The sequence below is a fragment of the Pseudorca crassidens genome, chromosome 8 (genome assembly GCF_039906515.1).
Source record: "Pseudorca crassidens isolate mPseCra1 chromosome 8, mPseCra1.hap1, whole genome shotgun sequence".
Taxonomy (NCBI): domain Eukaryota; kingdom Metazoa; phylum Chordata; class Mammalia; order Artiodactyla; family Delphinidae; genus Pseudorca; species Pseudorca crassidens.
The window spans coordinates 95578507-95598340 of NC_090303.1; the positions used below are offsets into that span (position 1 = coordinate 95578507).

The 19834-nt window shown below is 47.4% G+C and overlaps 1 protein-coding gene across 6 annotated transcripts; it reads left to right on the plus strand.

Annotated features, from left to right (window-relative positions):
* Positions 1–29: 29 nt before the first annotated feature.
* On the plus strand, positions 30–17320 carry CASP2 (caspase 2). Of its 6 annotated transcripts, none has more exons than XM_067747252.1 (11): positions 31–219; positions 3444–3594; positions 3900–4088; positions 4225–4306; positions 4899–4993; positions 5267–5443; positions 11045–11173; positions 11323–11413; positions 14366–14515; positions 14656–14765; positions 14905–17320. In XM_067747252.1, exons 1-11 carry the CDS (start codon positions 146–148, stop codon positions 15034–15036), a joined length of 1380 nt encoding a protein of 459 aa, XP_067603353.1. In that variant the 5' UTR covers positions 31–145; the 3' UTR covers positions 15037–17320. The 6 variants fall into 6 exon arrangements, with proteins under 6 accessions (XP_067603356.1, XP_067603357.1, XP_067603358.1 ...); XM_067747253.1 differs by having other exon boundaries at positions 3900–4067; XM_067747254.1 differs by lacking the exon at positions 31–219 and adding an exon at positions 339–1681.
* The last annotated feature ends 2514 nt before the right edge of the window (positions 17321–19834 follow it).

The window sequence follows — 19834 nt, forward strand, 5'->3', positions numbered from 1 at the left end:
GCCGGCCTCGCGTGGGGGCGGAGCTGGGATAGCAGCGCGCAGGCGCTTTGCGCGCCGGCGGACGTGGGAGGGATGCGGGGGACCGGAGGGCTCGCGGTTTGTTTGGGTTGTGGGCGGTGCGCGCACAGCCCGGGAAAAGCGGGAAATGGCGGCGCCGAGCGCAGGCCCCCGGTCCGCCCTCCCGCAAAAGGGGCTGATGACCGCTGATAGGGGGCGCAGGTGAGTGGGGAGGGTCCCAGGGGTCCGTAGTGGGACCCAGGGAGGGAGACGCGGGTTTCAGGCGTATGGCCCTGGCGCCCCTCCCCTCGGAGCCCCTGGAAGCCGCGGTGTCCAAGCTTCCAGCCAAGGGTGGGAGGCCGGCTGAGCCCCCGAGGGGAGCGCGGGCGGGCGAATCTCTTCTGGGCCTCGTCCCTCTCGAGCAAAGATTCCCCAGCCTCCATTCTTCCAATCCCGGAGGCTCTGAACCAGGCGAGCTCTTTCCAGTCCTGTCAAATCTCGGTTTCTCTTAAAAGATTCTTGATTCTTTCTTTTCCTCGGTTCCCTTTTGAGGAACTAAACTCTGTACTCATAAACACCGATGAGACCTGCAGATCTCGGAATTCTGCCTGATGTGCATTTGTTTCGGATTGAATATATCATGATCCGTATTGCGTTGGGTGTAATGACCAGATTTTCACAGCAGTCAACACAGATTTTGGGGTTTGGGTGTACTCTGAGACAAGGAAGTTCCCGAGGCTCCGAGTGTCTCAGCCTCTGCCCCAGTTAAATCGTATCATGGCAGACATCGCCCAGGATAACATATTTTAATGCCTCCCGGTCCAGACCCAGGTGATGAATTGAGGACTTTGGAACCAGAACCTGCAGAAGGACACAGAATCAAGACTTAAGAATCGTCTTTGTGTCCTTTCCTCCACCCGCTCCCCCCTTTCCCGATGTGTTCTAAAGTTCTAGGTGATTGTGGTTACTTTTGGAAAGTCCACCTTTGAGACTCCCCGTAGTATGGAATCCTGCAAGGAGCAGGTGTGTGTAGAATGGATACTGCTTCAGATTAAACCTAATAAGTTATTGATTGAAAATTCAAGTCTACAACTTAGAGTTAAGAACGGGGAGTCGATTAGTGAATTGTGTGGATGATACTGAGTAGGGAGAGGCTTTTTGAGGGGGCTTCCTAACGGAATGTCAACATTTAAGGGCAGGCCAAAGGTCCTGTGAAGGAAACGGGGACCTAGTAAGCAGAGAGGGAAACTGCAGAGAATGGTGTCATGGAAACCAAGGGAGGAGAAAGTTTTAAGGAGAAAATGCCACTGGTAAATTAAGGGAAAAAAGTCGAGTAAACCCACCCCACCATTGGTGTGTATCCTGAGGAAATACCCAGAATCCAGCTACGATGTTATTTTGCGATTGAACTATTAACACTTTTTTTTTTTTTTTTTTTTTTGCGGTACGTGGGCCTCTCACTGTTGTGGCCTCTCCCGCTGCAGAGCACAGGCTCCGGACGCGCAGGCTCAGCGGCCATGGCTCACGGGCCCCGCCGCTCCGCGGCATGTGGGATCTTCCCAGACCGGGGCACGAACCTGTGTCCCCCGCCTCGGCAGGTGGACTCTCAACCACTGCGCCACCCGGGAAGCCCAACACTTATTTTTACCAGAGTTCATACACGTTGTCATTGTTAACTGCTTTGGTATGTTCCAAGGTGATTCTTTTTGTTTTTGTTTTAATTAATTAATTTATTTATTTTTGGCTGCGTTGGGTCTTTGTTGCTATGCAGGCTTTCTCTAGTTGCGGCGAGCGGGGTCTACTCATCGTTGCGGTGCACGGGCTTCTCGCCATGGCTTCTCTTTGCGGAGCACGGGCTCTAGGCGTGCGGGCTTCAGTGGTTGTGGCACATGGGCTCAGTAGTTGTGTCTCGCAGGCTCTAGAGCACGGGCTCAGTAGTTGTGGTGCAGGGACTTAGTTGCTCCGCGGCATGTGGGATCTTCCCAGACCGGGGCTCGAACCCGTGTACCCTGCATTGGCAGGCGGATTCTTAACTACTGCGCCACCAGGGAAACCCCCGGAATGCATTTTAAAATAGGTTTTTTAAGTTATAATCTGAAGCTGGTACCATATTCCTTTCTCACTGCCATCAGGTCTTTACTGTTGTCATGTACTTGGAAACTGTGACTAAGCAGGCTGGCACACCCTGGATTTATATAAATTAGGCACATAGATGTTACACACTGGAAATGGGATTCTTTTATTTTCTTTATAACATCTTTATTGGAGTATAATTTCTTTACAATAGTGTGTTAGTTTCTGCTTTATAACAAAGTGAATCAGCTATACGTATACATATATCCCCATATCTCCTCCCTCTTGTGTCTCCCTCTCACCTGGACATGGGATTCTTTGAGTTCATCAACAGAAGCTGAACTCTTTCCAAACGCATAGCAAAACTAAGGAATCCTTGAAATGAAGACATCCCTCGTAAACTAAATTCCCAAAATAATTTCGCCTTTACATGCTTTAACTCTTTGAGTGATTTCAGGTTATGTTGATTGTTTTCATCATTGGCATTTATCTACTGTGACTTTCCGTCAGATTTTTTACTTAATTCGGTTCTTATAGGATCCTTGTCATTTCTAGTGTTATTTTGTCACAGGAACTTACCGTTTTAAAAACCATAGTTGTGGGGTTTCCCTGGTGGCGCAGTGGTTGAGAATCCGCCTGCCAGTGTAGGGGACATGGGTTCGAGCCCTGGTCTGGGAAGATCCCACATGCCGCGGAACAGCTAAGCCCGTGTACCACAACTACTGAGCCTGTGCTCTAGAGCCCGCGAGCCACAACTAATGAAGCCCGCATGCCACAACTAATGAAGCCCCTAGAGCCCGTGCTCCACAACGAGAGAAGCCACCGCAATGAGAAGCCCGCGCACTGCAGCAAAGAGTAACCCCCGCTCACTGCAACTAGAGAAAGCCCGCACGCAGCAACGAAGACCCAACACAGCCAAAAATAAATAGATAAATAAAATAAATTTATATATATATATAAAAAGGATTATTTTAGACTCATATCACTGTCAGCAGCTTAGATAAGTAGTGTGAAATGTTTTCTGGAATACTCCTTAATGAAAATTGGTCGGTCAGATGGAGGAATGTTCCTTCTTGTGAGTATGTCTACTCGTGTGTGTATTATTTTTGTCACGATAGATATTTCCCCTCGTCAGACCATTCATCTCAGAAGATGGTCTCAGTTGAACATCCTCCATAAAGGATTGTATATCATTTCCTTATGATCAGTGTGTTACTGCTTCGCACTTCTATGATTTTAAGCACATTCAATAAAATATGTCTCATTTTAGTTATCGTAAGTCCTGTTCTTTATATTTCTCCTACCCACACCTCTTCTGTTCCACTTCTCTGCCAGATCTTGTACTTGACAGCTTTTCTGTCTTTTATCTGTAGGATACTGGGAGTGTATGGCATGCATCCTGACCATCAGGAAGCTCTCAAAAAGAACCGAGTGGTGCTGGCCAAACAGCTGTTGCTGAGCGAACTGTTAGAACATCTCCTGGAGAAGGACATTATCACCTTGGAAATGAGGGAGCACATTCAGGTATCTGAAGGCAAAAGAGAAAAGCCAAGTGAATATATTAGCGGTAGGAAGAGGAACAGAGCATAGTAAAGTGTGAAAAAGATGTAGTGCTTTACTAAGGAAATGAAAATGCTCTTCTACCCTAGAGCATTTAACAGAAAAGACATATAATTCAAGAATAGTGGGGGAAGGGCTTCCCACGTACATATTTTTCTGTAAAAGGAGTTCTTGAGATGGATGATGCTGTTACTAGGAAGCTCATCTGGAGAAACAGAATTACAGCTGGATAAGTAAATGTGATGTCATGTTTTATTCTTGTATTGTAGGCCAAGGTGTGCAGTTTCAGCCAGAATGTGGAACTCCTCAACTTGCTGCCCAAGAGGGGCCCCCAGGCTTTTGATGCCTTCTGTGTGGCCCTGAGGGAGACCAAGCAGGGTCACCTGGAGGACCTGTTGCTCACAACCCTGGCTGGTCTTCAGCACATACCCCCACCGGTATGGAGCCCTAGACACGTGGTATGTTAGGAAGGGTTGGTTTGGTAGGAAGGGCATTTTTGAGACTGGTGAAGTGGGGAACGGGACTAGATTTCTGTATTATTTGGGCTGGACCAGCTCCCTGAGGCCTGGTACGGGGGGTCCTGCTTTCTTACAGTTGCGCTGCGACTACCACTTGCGTCTCCCTTTCCCGGTGTGTGAGTCCTGCCCCCCCCGCAAGCAGCGCCGCCTGTCCCCAGGTGAGAACTGATGGCGTAAAATGGGTCCCGCAGATCGACTTCCGCTTCCTTGACTGGCATCTGACTTTGCCCCAGTGTGAAACCTATTTTCGTTCATATTGGAACGGTTTCCTCAGTGAATTTGTTAGGGACCAGCAGGACAGTTCAGATGGGCTCTGGGTTGGGCCTGTTTTTCTTCTTCCGTCATAGATGGTTTTTTAATGGTGATCGGCCCTTGGAGCAACTTGTGCAGGTAGGAAGTTCCTGCACATAATTGGCCTATCTCCTCTGTAAAGCTTAGTTATTTTACGATGAGGAAAGACTACATCATGGGCCTCTACCCTGCTGATTGAGTATTCTAGTGATTAGAACAAGGGTTTTATCATATACCCCATTCAGTCATTTACTGAGTTGAGCACCTACTACTATACGCAGGCTAAGTGCAGAGGATCCAGTGGTGAACAAAAGCAAACAGGGTCTCTGCCCCCATAGAGCTTACAGACAAGGGACGTGAGCCAGACCAGTAATTACGAAAAGGGTGCCTGAAGTTACAGTGAAGCACTAGGATTGCTGTGTAGGTTGTGTGCTAGCTTTTCTGCTCTCTATGCCGCAGATACAGTGGAACACTCCCTAGACCATGGAGATGGGCCTCCCAGCCTTCAGGTGAAGTCTTGCACTCCTGAGTTTTATCAAGCGCACTACCAGCTGGTAAGTCTTGCAAAATGGCAAGAGGAAAAGCGTTGGGAAATGAGATACCCTTCCTGGGCATCTGAACTTAGTTTGTGTATATACATTTCTTTCCTGCCTTTATTAGTCAGAAAATAATTGCTGATTGTGTTTTGTGGGTATTTCTATACTTGACCTGGTGGGATTAAGAAGAAGAACGTGATGTCTGTGTTTTCTTGAAATGCCTCGTCTAGTGGGGGAGGCATAGTTTCTGTCCTCAAGAAGCTCACGGTCTAATCGGCCTCCCCTCCCCAGGCCTATAGGTTGCAGTCTCGGCCTCGTGGCCTGGCACTGGTGCTGAGCAACGTGCACTTCACTGGCGAGAAAGACTTGGAATTCCGCTCTGGAGGGGATGTGGACCACAGCACTCTAGTCACCCTCTTCAAGCTCTTGGGCTACAAAGTTCATGTTCTTCTTGACCAGACTGCACAGGTACCCGAGGCAGGACATGCTGACGTGTGCATTAGAGAACGGGACAACACTTGGGGGCCAGAAACGTCCATGCTCCTCTGCCTGCTGGGTTGTGCCTTACTAGAGTTATGTTCTCTCCCTACCTTTTACTTGCTGTGTTCTGCCGCCCATCTTGCAATCTAGTTTTTTTTTAAAAAAAAAAAAAAAAAAAAAAAAGGGTTTCCCTGGTGGCGCAATGGTTGAGAATCCGCCTGCCAGTGCAGGGGACATCCCACATGCAGTGGAGCAACTGAGCCCATGCGCCACAGCTACTGAGCCTGTGCTCTAGAGCCCACGAGCCACAACTACTGAGCCCGCCTGCCACAACTACTGAAGCCTCTGTGCCTAGAGCCCATGCTCCGCAACAAGAGAAGCCACTGCAATGAGAAGCCCGCATACCGCAACGAAGAGTAGCCCCCACTCGCCGCAGCTAGAGAAACCCCATGCGCAGCAACGAAGACCCAACACAGCCAAAAAATAAATAATAAAAAGAAAACAAAAGAAAAGAGAGAAAGGATTCAGGCCAGCCAGCTGCCTGGGTGTTGACTTCTCAGGGTGGCTGTGCGCTCCCTGAGTAAGAATAGTCCAGGGTCGGGTTCTCACTTTTACATGCTCAGCAACTTGATTCCCAGTCCCTCAGGAGGTGAGATACTGATATGCACCCAACCAACTAAGAAAAGATATTTATAAGTCAGGGTTACACAGGACAGTGACTTCTTGGTTGACGTTGCTGCCTAGGAGTCCAGTTCTCAAGATTACGTTGGCAGATAAAATTCTTACAAATGAAAGTTTGCTAGAATTGTCCTTGTAAATACTGTTTTGTGGTCATTTCATGAATTAACCTATTCTTTTTTTTTCTTTGGGCTGTGTTGGGTCTTTGTTGCTGCGCGCGGGCTTTCTCTAGTTGCAGCGAGCGGGAGCTACTCTTCGTTGCGGTGCGTGGGCTTCTCATTGCGGTGGCTTCTCTTGCTGCAGAGCACGGGCTCTAGGTGCGCGGGATTCGGTAGTTGTGGCTCACGGGCTTAGTTGCTCCACGGCACGTGGGGTCTTCCCAGACCAGGGCTCAAACCCATGTCCCCTGCATTGGCAGGCGGATTCTTAACCACTACGCCACCAGGGAAGTCCCTAACATAACCTATTCTTATCAGTTTTGTGGCCACAAGACAGATCTTAGCGTAGATTACTTCTGAGCTAGGTTCCTGCAGGTCCTAAGCATTCTTGTTAGGATTTAGTCCCCTTCAGCCTCAGTTACCGGGCTGTACCACTGACTTTGTTACCTTTAGGTAGTTCTGTTTTGAAATTGAAAATAGTCCATTGGTAAATTAATACTAATTCTTTATTTTGATTCAGAATAATAGTGCTTTCCTAAACTTGCCTTTGGGAATATCCATGGTAAAATTAAGGTTTCTAGAAGATTCTCTTTGGTCTGTTGAGGTAGGGTGGTCAGCATTGTCTGTGGTCTTCATTTCTATTTCTCAGCTGTCTTGCTTCTGTGAGAATAATTGTGTATTTGCTAAATTTGGGGTAAGGCCAGATTCATTGGTAGGGACCTGAATGTTGTTCTTTACATGCTATTACCAGCTTCCCAATAATAGCTCAGGCAAAGAAGTAAACCCACCCTTGCTTCAAAGCCATGGCTGGAACAGCTCCTTTCTACATCAAGTATTCACGTAGGTTATATGCTTTCCTGAGAGATCTGCTGGGCATGAAGGGAATAAAGGTGGGACAACAGCTGTAATTCTTACAGAGGGAATCCTATTAGAAGGTCACTTAACAAAATGAATGCGATTTACATTTCTTTACAGCTTTTGGTCTAGTCATTTTTTTTACTAGGAATTTATTATGTCACGGTTTTCCAAATTTTATGCAGTTGATAAGGGATTTTATGTGCTTGATAGTTAAAGATACATCACTAAGCACCGGGTCAACTGTGTACTACTGATTCTTATCTTAGAGACAGTAGCTTTGATGGGCCTACGGGCCCACTTCACAAATGCCATTCCCTGATGCAGATTCCAGGACCTGTTGGATTCTGATTCTCTGGTTACGTTGTTCTATAACTTGAATCGCAGTGGCGTTCAATTTTGAGCACCTTATAACAGGGGGCAACTATGTTAGCTGCCAGAGATTTTTTTTAATGTGGACCTTGAGTTCAAGGGACCTCATTTAGATGAGGGAGTCTTGACATCAGTTTAAAAAAAAAAAAAGAGGCACATCCCCTTAAAGGACAACAAAAGACTAGAGACAGTGTCTTCTACAGTAGTTAAGAGGAAGAAACCATCACCTGGGTAGATGTGGTCAGAAGGATAAGTGGAGGATGTGAGACTTAAGCTGCCCGCGAAGGATGGAAGCTACTGAGGCAAGAGAGGAGGAGTGAAGGGGTCCTACAGAAGGAGAGCAGCATACAGATTAGAAATGTGTGTGTTAGGGACCTTGTGGGTGAACCAAATGTCTAGGGCACAGGAGTTCCAACAACAAGATTGGGGAAAAAGGGACCAGAATGCACAGGGCCTTGAATGTCTTCCCAAAGGAATTGGACTTCCTTGTGTTGACATTAGCACATCGTTAGTGGTTTTTGAATAGAAAGGTGACGCATTCACAGTGATGATTCAGGAAGATTAATATGACAGTAATGAATGAGGTAGAGACCAGTGGCAGGGAATACAGTTTGGAGTTAATATCATAATGCCAATATGAGATGGTGGGGGCCTGGACGGGATAGTGGACCAAAAGGAAAAGAATATATGTGAAAAATAGTATAATGGCATGATTGTACTGCCAGTGCTTTGTGATTAAATAACTACCTATGGAAGAAGATGGAGAACGTAAGGAATTGAGGGCCTCAGAGGAAGTCAGGGCCAAAGATGTAAATTTGGGAACTACTTGTGTAGGAAAAAGACTTCAAGTAATGAGAGATCATGATCCTTGAGAAAAAGCAAAAGGGCTAGGACTGAACCTTCGGGATATCACCCTCCATGTACGCTAGTCCTCAGCTCTGGAGATTCAGAAGCAGGAGGAGGACATTGCAGGACCAATTTCTGACAGTGGCCAATCGAACTTTCAGATGCAGTTAAAACCAGGTAGCGACAGTGGGTGTGATAATTTGGTGCGCTAGGCATCTGTACAGGATACTATCTTTCTGATAGAACATCTCAAGGGGCTCAATTCTTTTTTTTTTTTTTAAACTTTTTGGCCATGCCACAAGGCATGCAGGATCTTAGTTCCCCGACCAGGGATTGAACCTGTGCTCCCTGCAGTGGAAGCGTTGAGTCTTAACCACTGGACCTCAGGGAAAGTCCCTCAAGTCTTTTATATAATTATTTGGTGAGCAAAGAGAAAGAACCAAGAAAATTTAGATCCTCTTTTTCTCCCCATATTATTCCTTTTTGCTTTAGAGATAATTCCATTGAAAAATTGGAGACAGTGTAGTCTCAGAGAACCATTTCGCCTGACAGTGCTGGAGAGCACGCTATTATCCTCACCGCTCATGTAGGTGTTCAGTGCTTCTGTTCATCGTCAGAGTCTTTTCTTCTTGCACTACCTCATGAGTTTTACTAGTTCTAGAATTACAGTTTATTGTATATTAGGAAATGAGACACACTTTAAAGTGGCAGGTTTCCTCTCACCATGTCGTGGTATTGGTTTGTAACTTACATTTGGTCACAGGCGGATTTGAGGGTATAGGGGCAAGCTGTGGGTCATCTCTGGAAAATACAGCTGCCAGTAAAATTTGGGGTATCATTTCAGGGAGTTCACAGGTTATTCTTTTCTTCTGTGTCCCCCAGCCAAAAACACTTGGAAGTGTTAAGAGCCCTGCTATTTATAGAAGTTCTGTAATTTTATCAGAAATAGATCTAGAGATCCTATTTTAAGCTACGCTACTTTCGGAAAAATTTCCCCAAATGACTAACCCCCATTGATTGAATGGTTTAATCTTATTAAATTCAGTTACAAAGCCCATGTGTTCTTAACTTCGGGCTTTGTTGTCTTCTATTTACTGACCTAGTAATCTCACTTAAGTGCAAAATGCTCCTGAGTGCCTAACCTGTATATTCCCTCCTTGGAGCAAAATGAACTTCACCTATTACATGTTAAATTCTGTTACAGTCAACTCCAGAGGGGCAGTAGGCTCTTGAGATGATATATTCTTAAAATGAATGAATTTTGGATATCTTTTATTACCTTAAGATCGCCAGTATTATGGTTGGGTTCTGTTTGCTCAGAAAATACACATGCTCTTTCAGCACAGCCAGTTTCTCCATTCCCAGTGAAACTGCAGACTTTCAAGTCTCTTATTAAGTCTCAATTATGTGCAAACAGAACTATTCCAAACAGATAAGCAGTTCTCAAACGTTAGCACATCAGAATTACCTGGAGGGCTTGTGAAAACAGTTTGCTGGGGGCCAAGACTCTGCAGTTCTTACAGGTTCCCCTGTGACGCTGATGCTGCTGTTTTAGGGGCCGCACTTGGAGAACCACCGCAATGTATTACACAAGTGTGTGTTTTACTGGGGGCTGTGTATGGACTGTTAGATATATGTGTACTGTAACTGTTCTGCCTAGATAGCATATTCTTCATTATATTTTGATCAAGTTCATAGTAAAATGAGCCTGTTTTCTCTCTGCTCATCTCAGAGACAATCCAGACATCTAGAGTTGTAGAGGGAGACATAGGTTTAAAAGTTGGTATCATATTATTGTACTGTTAGGTATAATGCTTCAGTTAGAGTGTTATTCATATATGTCAGTCTAGTGCAAGATCAAAAAGATTCTTAAGTTAGACTACACGGTTTCTTTGAAAAAATAATATTGTTACCCTTCATTAGACAAGTACATTGCAATGGCAGATCTTTGCAGTATGTGCCAGACACAGTGATAAGTCCTTTCTGTGCCATATCTCATTTAATCTGTACAAACTTGGAGGAAATGTACGCTTAATTGTCTTACAAAATGGGTACTAGAGCTTTGAGGGGCTAAATAACTTGTTCTAATTTATGAACCTAGGGATCCAGCTGAGGTCTCTCTGATCCCTTGGCCCATATATGTAGTCATGACCCTGTACAGAATCCTCCATAGAGTGTGTTCTTCCATGGACAAAGCGTTTTATACAGACATCATCACTGTCTCCGGGAACTTAAATTCTCGGACAGACAACAGCAAAGGAGTACTGCTGTTCTCTACTCTCACGATCCTGTGAGCCCTCTGTCACACAGCAGTTCTTGAAGCTGTTACGGTTTACCCGGCGGTCCCCCTTGTGCCATTTATATACAAGGGCATATGCTCTGAAGAAGGATCGGGTTGATGATTGGAGAATGGATAAAGTTAGCTAGCTCCTTCATTAATAACTTGCTTTAATCCAGGAGTTCTTAACATACCTCAGTGAGCCTGTGAATTGTAAAATTATATTCAGAATTTTGTCTGAAGTCATGCCGTTTTCTGGTGCATCTCTGACTTCACTTACCATCAACCACAGGAATGTAGGGAACACACTGTACCTTCTAATAGCTTAGGGTTTCAGACACTGAAGAAAAGCTTACATTGGTGCTGACTAGTGAACAACGCTGAAAGGTGTCTTTCTTCTAGGAAATGCAAGAGAAGCTCCGGGATTTTGCCCAGCTACCCGCTCACCGTGTCATGGACTCCTGCATAGTGGCGCTCCTCTCCCACGGCATGGAGGGCGGTGTCTATGGCGTGGACGGCACGCTGCTTCAGGTGCGTGCCGTCCCGTGGCCGCAGCTCTGCAAGCTGGGCCGCTTCACCTCCCGCCTGCCCCTCTCTCCAGTGACGGCTGCTGTTGCGTGTAGGACTCAGGAGGTCCCACTGACCACCAACCTCCCTTCTCCCTTGTTTGTTTCTGGCAGCTACAAGAGGTTTTCCGGCTGTTTGACAATGCCAACTGCCCGAGCCTACAGAACAAACCGAAAATGTTCTTCATCCAGGCCTGCCGTGGAGGTGAGTGCCCTGGCAGACCAGCACCTGGGTGTGGCTCCTGGGCAGCCTCCCACCAGCTCTCACTTTCCTGTTTGCTCCTCTCAGGTGCTATCGGATCCCTTGGGCACCTCCTTCTGTTCACTGCTGCCACCGCCTCTCTTGCTCTGTAAGTGTCTCCCAATGCATGGGGTGTGCTGGGACTTGGGCAGCCCCTGGCTCTCAGGTTGGTCAGCCCTGTGCACCTGCCACATCCTGTCCTGCCAGACGCCCTCTGCCAGTGTCTTCGCCTTCTTTCCTGAGGACGCTTCCTTCTTTCTGTGCTTATTAACGCTGATGCGCTTTTTTGGTTACTTATTCCAGTTAAGGATTTTCCGGCTGTCTCTGCTTCCTAGCCCTCTCACTTTATGCTCTTCCTCTTTTTTTTCTCCACCTCTCCTCCCCCTTTCCACCTTCTCCTTTTACTTCTCGTCTCAGCTACACTGCGTTCTCGTCTTCTCCCTTCTCTGTGTCACTCACGTGTCACACAGGAAAGCAGCGCAGAAGCCCCGTGTCAGCCTCTGGCTCGTGCTCTTCCGTGAGCTGCTGCCGCCCCTCTTCTTTCTTGCACGCAGTCTCTTTTACCCCTTGAAGAGCCAGGACTCCCCGACTAGGCTCAGAAGACATGGAGGCCTGCCTCTCATCTTGGAGGAAAACAGTAATAACTAAAAGCTCTAAATGTGGAGTCCAATTCTGCCTCTACCACTGACTAGTTATGTCAGGTTAGAGAAGTTGCTCGATGTCCCTGCACCTGAGTTTCCTCAGTATAAAATGTAGATAATCATCAGACCTACTTCATAAGGTCAGGCTGTTGTGATGCTTAAGTGAAATGGTTCGTATGAAGGACTTACTTAGCACAGTACCTGGCCCATAGGAGATCCGCGGAAAGTACCTGCTCTGACTGTTAGGACATGATCCGTGCCCCTAAGGGGCTTGTAGTTTGATTTAAAGGTCACTTTGTCCAAGCATTCAAATAATACATTTTTTACATGGGTGTGGAGTAACAGATAGATCCTTTCAGGGAAAAGGGGGGAATGCAGTGACAAGCATACCAAGATTAAAAAGATATCCCCTTCCCCCCGCTAAAGAAAAGGTGTGCTGAGCCAGAAGTATGCCCGAATCTAATTTAAAAACCGCATCTGCATCAGTCGTGTGTAATGGGATGCGGCTGACCACGTGATCATAGACCTTTAGCTACAGCTTAGATTTTGGACTTCGGACTTTGACAGATAATAGTACAGAGCTATTGGGAGCTTAAGTAAGAAATAATGCGATAAATTTTTTTTCAGGACGATTACCATGGCAGGGAAAAGTGCTAAGAAAACAGTATGTGCAGGCAAGAGCTTACTTTTTTATGCACCTGCTGTATCCCCAGTCTCAGAGCACTACCTGATATGTAGTAGCACTTCATAAATATTGAATGAATGGATGGAAATTAACCTGCCTAAAAAGCGTAGCAATAATATAAAAAACATATATGGGGATACTGTGAAAAAAAACATTGATTGATTAACAGATCTGAGACACAAAGACAAGGGAGGAGGCTCCTTTCTCTTGAGGGACACATTCAGCTTGGCCTATTTCCCTTAGGAGGTGTCACTAGCAAAGTAAAAGGAAATAAACATGTTCATGATCATTTTCTCCTCCTGTGTTCAGAGATTATATACAAATAATAGACCTGGATAGGGAAGAATTGCGCTCTTCTGGGCTAACGTGAATCTTCTCTCTACAATTAAATCCTTCAAGGCATGACCAGTAGCCAGCTCTTCCTTTGAAAGCCTGAGCTCAACTGTCTTCCGCTCTATTCAGTTAACATAATTGATGCCTGTTAGAAGGACCACCCCACCCCGGATGACTGGCTCCTAAACTGGAGTGTAAGCTCCAGAACAGCAGGGACTTTTCACTATATCCCTAGGGCCTCAAACAAAAACAGTGCCTGGCATATGGAAGTTGCTCAGTAAATTTTTATTGGATCAGTGAACCTTGGTCATTTTCTGCACAGACCTTCAAGCCTCACTCCCATTTCAGGCTGTCTTGGGGGTCCTATGGAGAGGGAGGTGTAAGAAAGCATACTTACTCCTTCAGCTTCGGCGTGACAGCCGTGTGTCCTGTGTCTCTCCTATGACCCCCACGACAACAGCATCAGAAAGAGGACATGTCTTGGGGTAGATAAGGCCTAGGTCAGGAGGTTGGACATGTGCTCAGGGTATGTTGAGAATCTACTGCTAATATTGAATAATAGTGTTCTTTTTACATTGTGTAGGAGAAAATAGTCAAATTATCCCAATTTTAAGTTTCTTTAAATTTCTCAAATTTTGCACGCCAGCTACAACTTGGCTTATGAAATTAATAAACAATAAATGATTTAAAAATACCCAGAACACCCTGAAAACAGCTGATCATGCTTAGTTTTATAATTTGTTTATTGATAGATTTGAGGTTGTAGTTTTCATATGGCATAAATGTAGTAATCATATTTTTGGTTTCTTTTTTTTTTACATAATAAAACGAAATATATCAGTATTTTATTGTGTATTGCAATAAGGAGCACTTTGACTTCCAGGAATATTGACAATTGAACAAGTGAATCATGGACACAGATGGCTTTTCATTCTGTTTACAAGGAGTATTTGGTTCAGCACTTGCCCTGTCTTACACAGCGTGGACAGAGCTCGGACTGTGTGTATGTGCGTGTGCTTGGGCGCGGTGTCTGGCCTGTCATGGGCACCCTCTGTGTGATCGGTGTACTCTGGCGGAGGAATGGGAGTAATGGTGTTCGTTTGTTTGTTTGTTTGTTTTTTAATTCATCAGCCACAGGTTGGAGGCAACAGCTGGAAATGGTTCTTCCCAGTCAAGGTTGCAGGGAACTCGGGCTTGCCTGTGACAGGCCCAAGAGAGGAAATAACACCTCTGTCCACTCTGTCTGCCTTTGTACAGATGAGACGGATCGTGGGGTGGACCAGCAAGACGGGAAGAACCATGAGCGATCCCCCGAGTGCGAGGAGAGCGATGCCAGTAAAGAGGAGGGGCTGAAGATGCGACTGCCCACTCGCTCGGACATGATTTGTGGCTACGCCTGCCTCAGAGGTATCGTGAGTTCCAAAGGAGAGATCCCAAAGGTGGTGTCTCTCTCTGACTGCGGAGGGAGCGGGTGTCGGCGAGGTCCGTCCAGCTGTGTGAGGGTGCCCGGGACCTTCCCTGTGTGCTCACTGCTGTCCTGGTTGCAGGGACCGCTGCCATGCGCAACACCAAGCGGGGCTCCTGGTACGTGGAGGCCCTCACTCAGGTGTTCTGTGAGAGGGCCTGTGACAAGCATGTGGCCGACATGCTCGTGGAGGTAAGTCGGCTCAGTGGTGCCAGGAACCTACCTTCCTCCGCCCTTGCCCTGTTTTTCACAGTCTCCCTACCCTTCCTCTTCTGGGATCATGGAAACACCTGACTCTCAAACCATGGGCCCTGGGTTTCTGCCTTTGCAGGTGAACGCGCTCATCAAGGAGCGTGAAGGCTACGCCCCGGGCACGGAGTTCCACCGATGCAAGGAGATGTCCGAGTACTGTAGCACTCTGTGCCGCCACCTCTATCTCTTCCCGGGACACCCTCCCACGTGATGCCACCTCCCATCACCTGGGCCACATGGAGGCCGCTGGACCACGGGAGGTGTGATAGAGCCTCCTGTCTCCAGGACGCATGGTTTCTGTCCCTCCCCCTCAGGGATTGGGAATATCCCAGGCTCATTTCACACGCCCATCGTCTCCATCTTTGACCTCGGACTACAGGCCGGCTACTCCCATGGGAGGCTCTCTCCCTGTGGAACCAGCTCCGGCTGGACTTGTTGCCTGGAGCGTTTGGCCTCAGTTGAGGGACCTGGCAAGTGATGTTACGAACATAGTGTCTCGATGGGTGGGGAGAGGGCATGTGGGTTTCCTCCATGTTCGTGTTCAGTTTCTGCCCCCAGGGCTCTTGTAGGAAGCGTTTGGTGATTGCTTTTATTACTTTAGTTGAGATGTCTCAGAGGTCATCTCCCATCTTCTCTGTCACATCCCAGCCCCATTTGTCTCAGAGTGAGTTTGGAAGGTGTCCTGGTTTAACATAGACCTTTTTCATTTGGTTTCAAAAGGCCAAGCAGGACAGGAGTCACTCTCTGCTGCTGTGGGTGGGCCCGTACCTGTGCATTCATTCCCTTCGGTTCCAGAATGTTACCCCCCGGAAGGACTGTCTTCTCAACTCCACTCTTGGCTCCTTGGGGCTCAGGGAATCCAGCGTTCAGCAGAGGTTAGGGTTTGGATGCCTTGTATCTGTTGCCTGTTGATCTTTGCCCACGGAAGTTTCAAAGATCTTTTAATTGGTTGTCCTTTCTCCGAGCTTTGTACCTGAAATGAGCCCTGCAGGGAGTGTCAGCAGAGGCAGATAAGAGTGGTACGCTTGTTCATACTCTGTAATCTGTCACCTTATCCTCGTTTTTCTTCTTATGAAGTGTCCCCTCTATAAAAGCTTCCTAGTTATCTCCCTGCTTCCTGTTTCTCCCCTCTTCACCTTCGTCTCATCCTGTTTACTGCTGCCACCAGCTCTGTCTAAAATACTGCTTAATTGGATCATTTGGCTGCTCAAGGATGTGATGTAGTACCTTGTTCCCTCTTTCTGCTTCAGTATTAAATCCCTTCTTGATTTTATGTGGCCAATTTCCCCTTCCTGTTATGACTTTCCATTTCAGGGAGACCACTGCTGTATATGTTATTTGTTCACCCTAGAAGCCATCTTTATCTGTGCTTTTATGAAACTTCCCTATTCTTTTTTTTTTTTTTTTGCGGTATGTGAGCCTCTCACTGCTGTGGCCTCTCCCATTGTGGAGCACAGGCTCCGGACGCGCAGGCTCAGCAGCCATGGCTCACGGGCCCAGCCGCTCCGCAGCATGTGGGATCTTCCCGGACCGGGGCACGAACCCGTGTCCCCCGCATCGGCAGGCGGACTCTCAACCACTGCGCCACCAGGGAAGCCCATTGGTTTGGGTTTTTAAGTATAAATCTGATGCTGTTACTCCCCTGCTTGGAATCCTCTGGTTTCCTATCACACCTCAAATAAAATCCAGACTCTTTACCTTGGCCTGCAGGGCCTCACTAAGTGCTGATTTCCCCGTAACCCACTGCTGTCCTCAGTTTCTCAGACATTCTGAGGCCTTTCCTGCCCAAGGCCATCAGACACTCCTGGGTCCACTGAGTCCACTCTTGTCTCTGGTGGCTTCTTTCTTTATCCTTCAAGTCTGAGCTTAAATGCCACCTTGTTGTGGAGGCCTTCCCAGGCCATTCTGTCTCTAAGAATCATGTTTCTTTATTACTGTGTCCTGTTTAATCCCCCTTATTGCACTTATCACAGTGCGTAATCATCAATTAGCGTGCTTCACTTGTTCATTCCCGTCTCCACTTTAAGCTCCATGAGAGCAGAAACCTTGTCTCTTTTGTTCACTAACATGTACCCAGTGCCTGACATGTCTTGGATCTTCAATAAATGTTTGCGGAAGGAAGGAAGCGACCCTAGCTAGACTCCTACTTTTTGACAAAATTTCCCTTTTGGCAAAATACCCAGTTTAGTACTTGTACTCTGTATTTCCCCACATGTTTTGTTTCCTCCACTCGTATTATTAGCTCCTGAAGACAGAAGTCGCACGTAGGACAACCTTTTCCACACCTCGTGTGGTTCCGGGCACACTGCTCAGCCTCTCGTGGTTCAGGTGCTCGGTGAATACTTGTTCTGCAGGGCGTCGGAGACTTGTTGCCAAGTGCTGCCCTGGGCTCGGTATCGTATGGAAGTGTTTGGGTGACAGAACCTTTCCTCTTCCCACTGCCAGGATTTTGTATTGCCATCTGGTGCCAAATAAACGCTCATGTTTATTACCGATGTGTGCCTGACGTCTCTGTAGCTGTGGATAATCTGTGTCTAAAGCCCACTTACTTCCATTGCCTTAGCTTACAGCGTTCCTCACCACCTCACAAGGCATACCCAGAGCCGAACACCTCTTGTTTTGCTGCCAGATCTTTTTTATTTTTATTTTTTTGCTGTACACGGGCCTCTCACTGTTGTGGCCTCTCCCGTTGCGGAGCACAGGCTCCGGACGCGCAGGCTCAGCGGTCATGGCTCACGGGCCCAGCCGCTCCGCGGCATGCGGGATCCTCCCGGACCGGGGCACGAACCCGTGTCCCCTGCATTGGCAGGCGGACTCTCAACCACTGCGCCACCAGGGAAGCCCTGCCAGATCTTTTTTATACAAGCAGATCCACACCTTGGATGAGCCCATCTCCATTGTCATGGCCACAGGCAACCCCAAAATATGGCTACCAGCACTGGGACTCCTCATGGTCAGAAGAGATGGAAGAGTCACTGGCAAGCAGTGTTAGTTCTGGATTGCTTAGATTATGGGATGGAGGCTGGAGAAACAGGTTGAGCTAGAATAGGATGAGGATCCTAGAATTTCCGATCTCACGTGATCCGATTTGGATTTAAGGTTTTCCAGGGTGGGCATAGGTCGTAAGAGAATTCTCGGGCAGCATGGAAGAGGTCTAAGTAGTGGGCTGTGTAACCTGGGAGTTCTTGGTGTGTGGTGTGTCTACGCCCAGAGAGGTGGGTGTACTCATGCAGATGGGCTACGGGGGGGCTAACACGTCCTGTTGGAGCATTGTGGTAGGAAGCTGCCGTGGACCTTGGGGAAAGGAAGCTTGTCCAGGAATCCAGAGGAGGAAGGGTTAACAGGGATGAAGCTGAGCTGAAACACCACTGGGTGCAGGAGGGGCACTGACCTGCGGAGCGGGCTGGACCCGGGGACCTTCTCCAGGGGTGGGAGGTGGAGACACAGCCCCAGGGAGGGGCACTGGAATAGTGGGAGGAAAGAGTTTGGGAGGCCGGTGTGTTGGGGATTAGAGAGCAGCATATGCTGAGCCGGATTCCACGTCCGTCCTGCCCCACCCTTGAATAAGGGTATCAGGTTGAATTTCAGAGCTCTGTCCCCTCTGCCAGGGGATTTTCTAAAATTATACCCCATCCCTGAGCTGAGGGTGGCCGTTTGCTGCCCTCCCCCATCCTGTTTCCTGTAATAGGGAAGAGGAAAACAGGAAGAAATGGGGCAGATGGGATATGAGCAGAGGGGGAAAGTGGTCTGAGGCGAAGAGGTTCCTAACAGCTCTAGTTGCCCGAGTGCTCAGTGCATCTCCCAGGCGCTGTGCAGCTCTACACCATCCTCCCACAGGCCAGGAGGGCGTCATCTCCCTGGTTCTTTTTCAGAAGTGGAAAATGAAGCTCAGAGACTTCAATTATCCAAAAAAAAAAAAAAAAAGATGTAGCTTTAAGGACATGGACTCTAGAATTAAATAGATGGCAAATGGTGGCTTGGCCTTTTAAGGTATCAGAGACCGTGGCTAAGGTACCTAATCTCACCCTTATCTAAACACAGGGAAATCATTGCTACCTTAAAAGGATGAAGGATGCTACCCTATGAGGATGCATGGTGGATCCCACAGGGTTAACACATTACACATCTGTTAACCATCTGTTAACCCCATAGCCCACCTGCATGTGTACACCTACCTCTCTGGACATCTGAGATGGCTGTTAACCATCTCACAGAATAAACTTCAGTTTAATGACACAAGTTAACATTCAGAGCTCACTTTGGGGCAGGCACTATGACTTTCACGTGCGTTCTTTTCTCTCTGTAACCCCGTTAAGTCACTGCCTTTCTGAGGAAACGGAGGCCAGGATGGGAAACAATCTGGCAACTTGAGTTCATGCTCTCAGCTAACAATATTGCTTCTGTGACTTTTTTCTTAGCATGAGATTTTCTCCCTCCTCACTTTTTGGGGCCAGAGATTTTTCCCACTGAGCTGGGAGAAGGAGCCTGAGACCAAAGACTTTATTCCATCTTAGCCCTTTTGGGGTAGAGAATAGGGAAAAAGTGTACTGTATCGTGTTCAAAAATACAGAAGGGGAGAAAGAAAGAGCCCTGTCCAGCGCTCTCGGGAAGGCCTCATATGCAAGGTATGGGAAGGGACCAGGGATTTTTGAAGGATCTGGAAGGCAAGGTCCAAGAAGCAGTAGAGGAGAAATGACTGCCAGTGAGGACAACTGTAAAGGGAAAGTGTGTTCAGAGGAAGTTGCAGTTGCCTAGGTGAAGTTTCAGCAAGTAGGTGGTCATGGGTTCCATGCTAGACTGGATGTGCAGAGGGGAAGTCATGACCGAAAGCGCCTTAGAGAGAATGTAATGGTGTATCATGCAATGGTTGGAGAGGCCAGACTTGAAGAGGTGGGAGTCTGAAAACAAGGGTTTAACCCAGGGAGAAAGTTCCTGCTTAAATTGATGTGGGGATGCCAAGGGGCTGGCTTGTTCATGACCACCTATACCCTAACACACGTTACCTTGCA

Bases quoted from the DNA above. Each gene is read 5' to 3' on its own strand.
- CASP2 (XM_067747252.1), top strand. From the start codon at position 146: ATGGCGGCGCCGAGCGCAGGCCCCCGGTCCGCCCTCCCGCAAAAGGGG. The intron at 220-3,443 runs GTGAGTGGGGAG...TTTTATCTGTAG, and splicing joins ACCGCTGATAGGGGGCGCAG to GATACTGGGAGTGTATGGCA. The intron at 11,174-11,322 runs GTGCGTGCCGTC...TGTTTCTGGCAG, and splicing joins TGGACGGCACGCTGCTTCAG to CTACAAGAGGTTTTCCGGCT.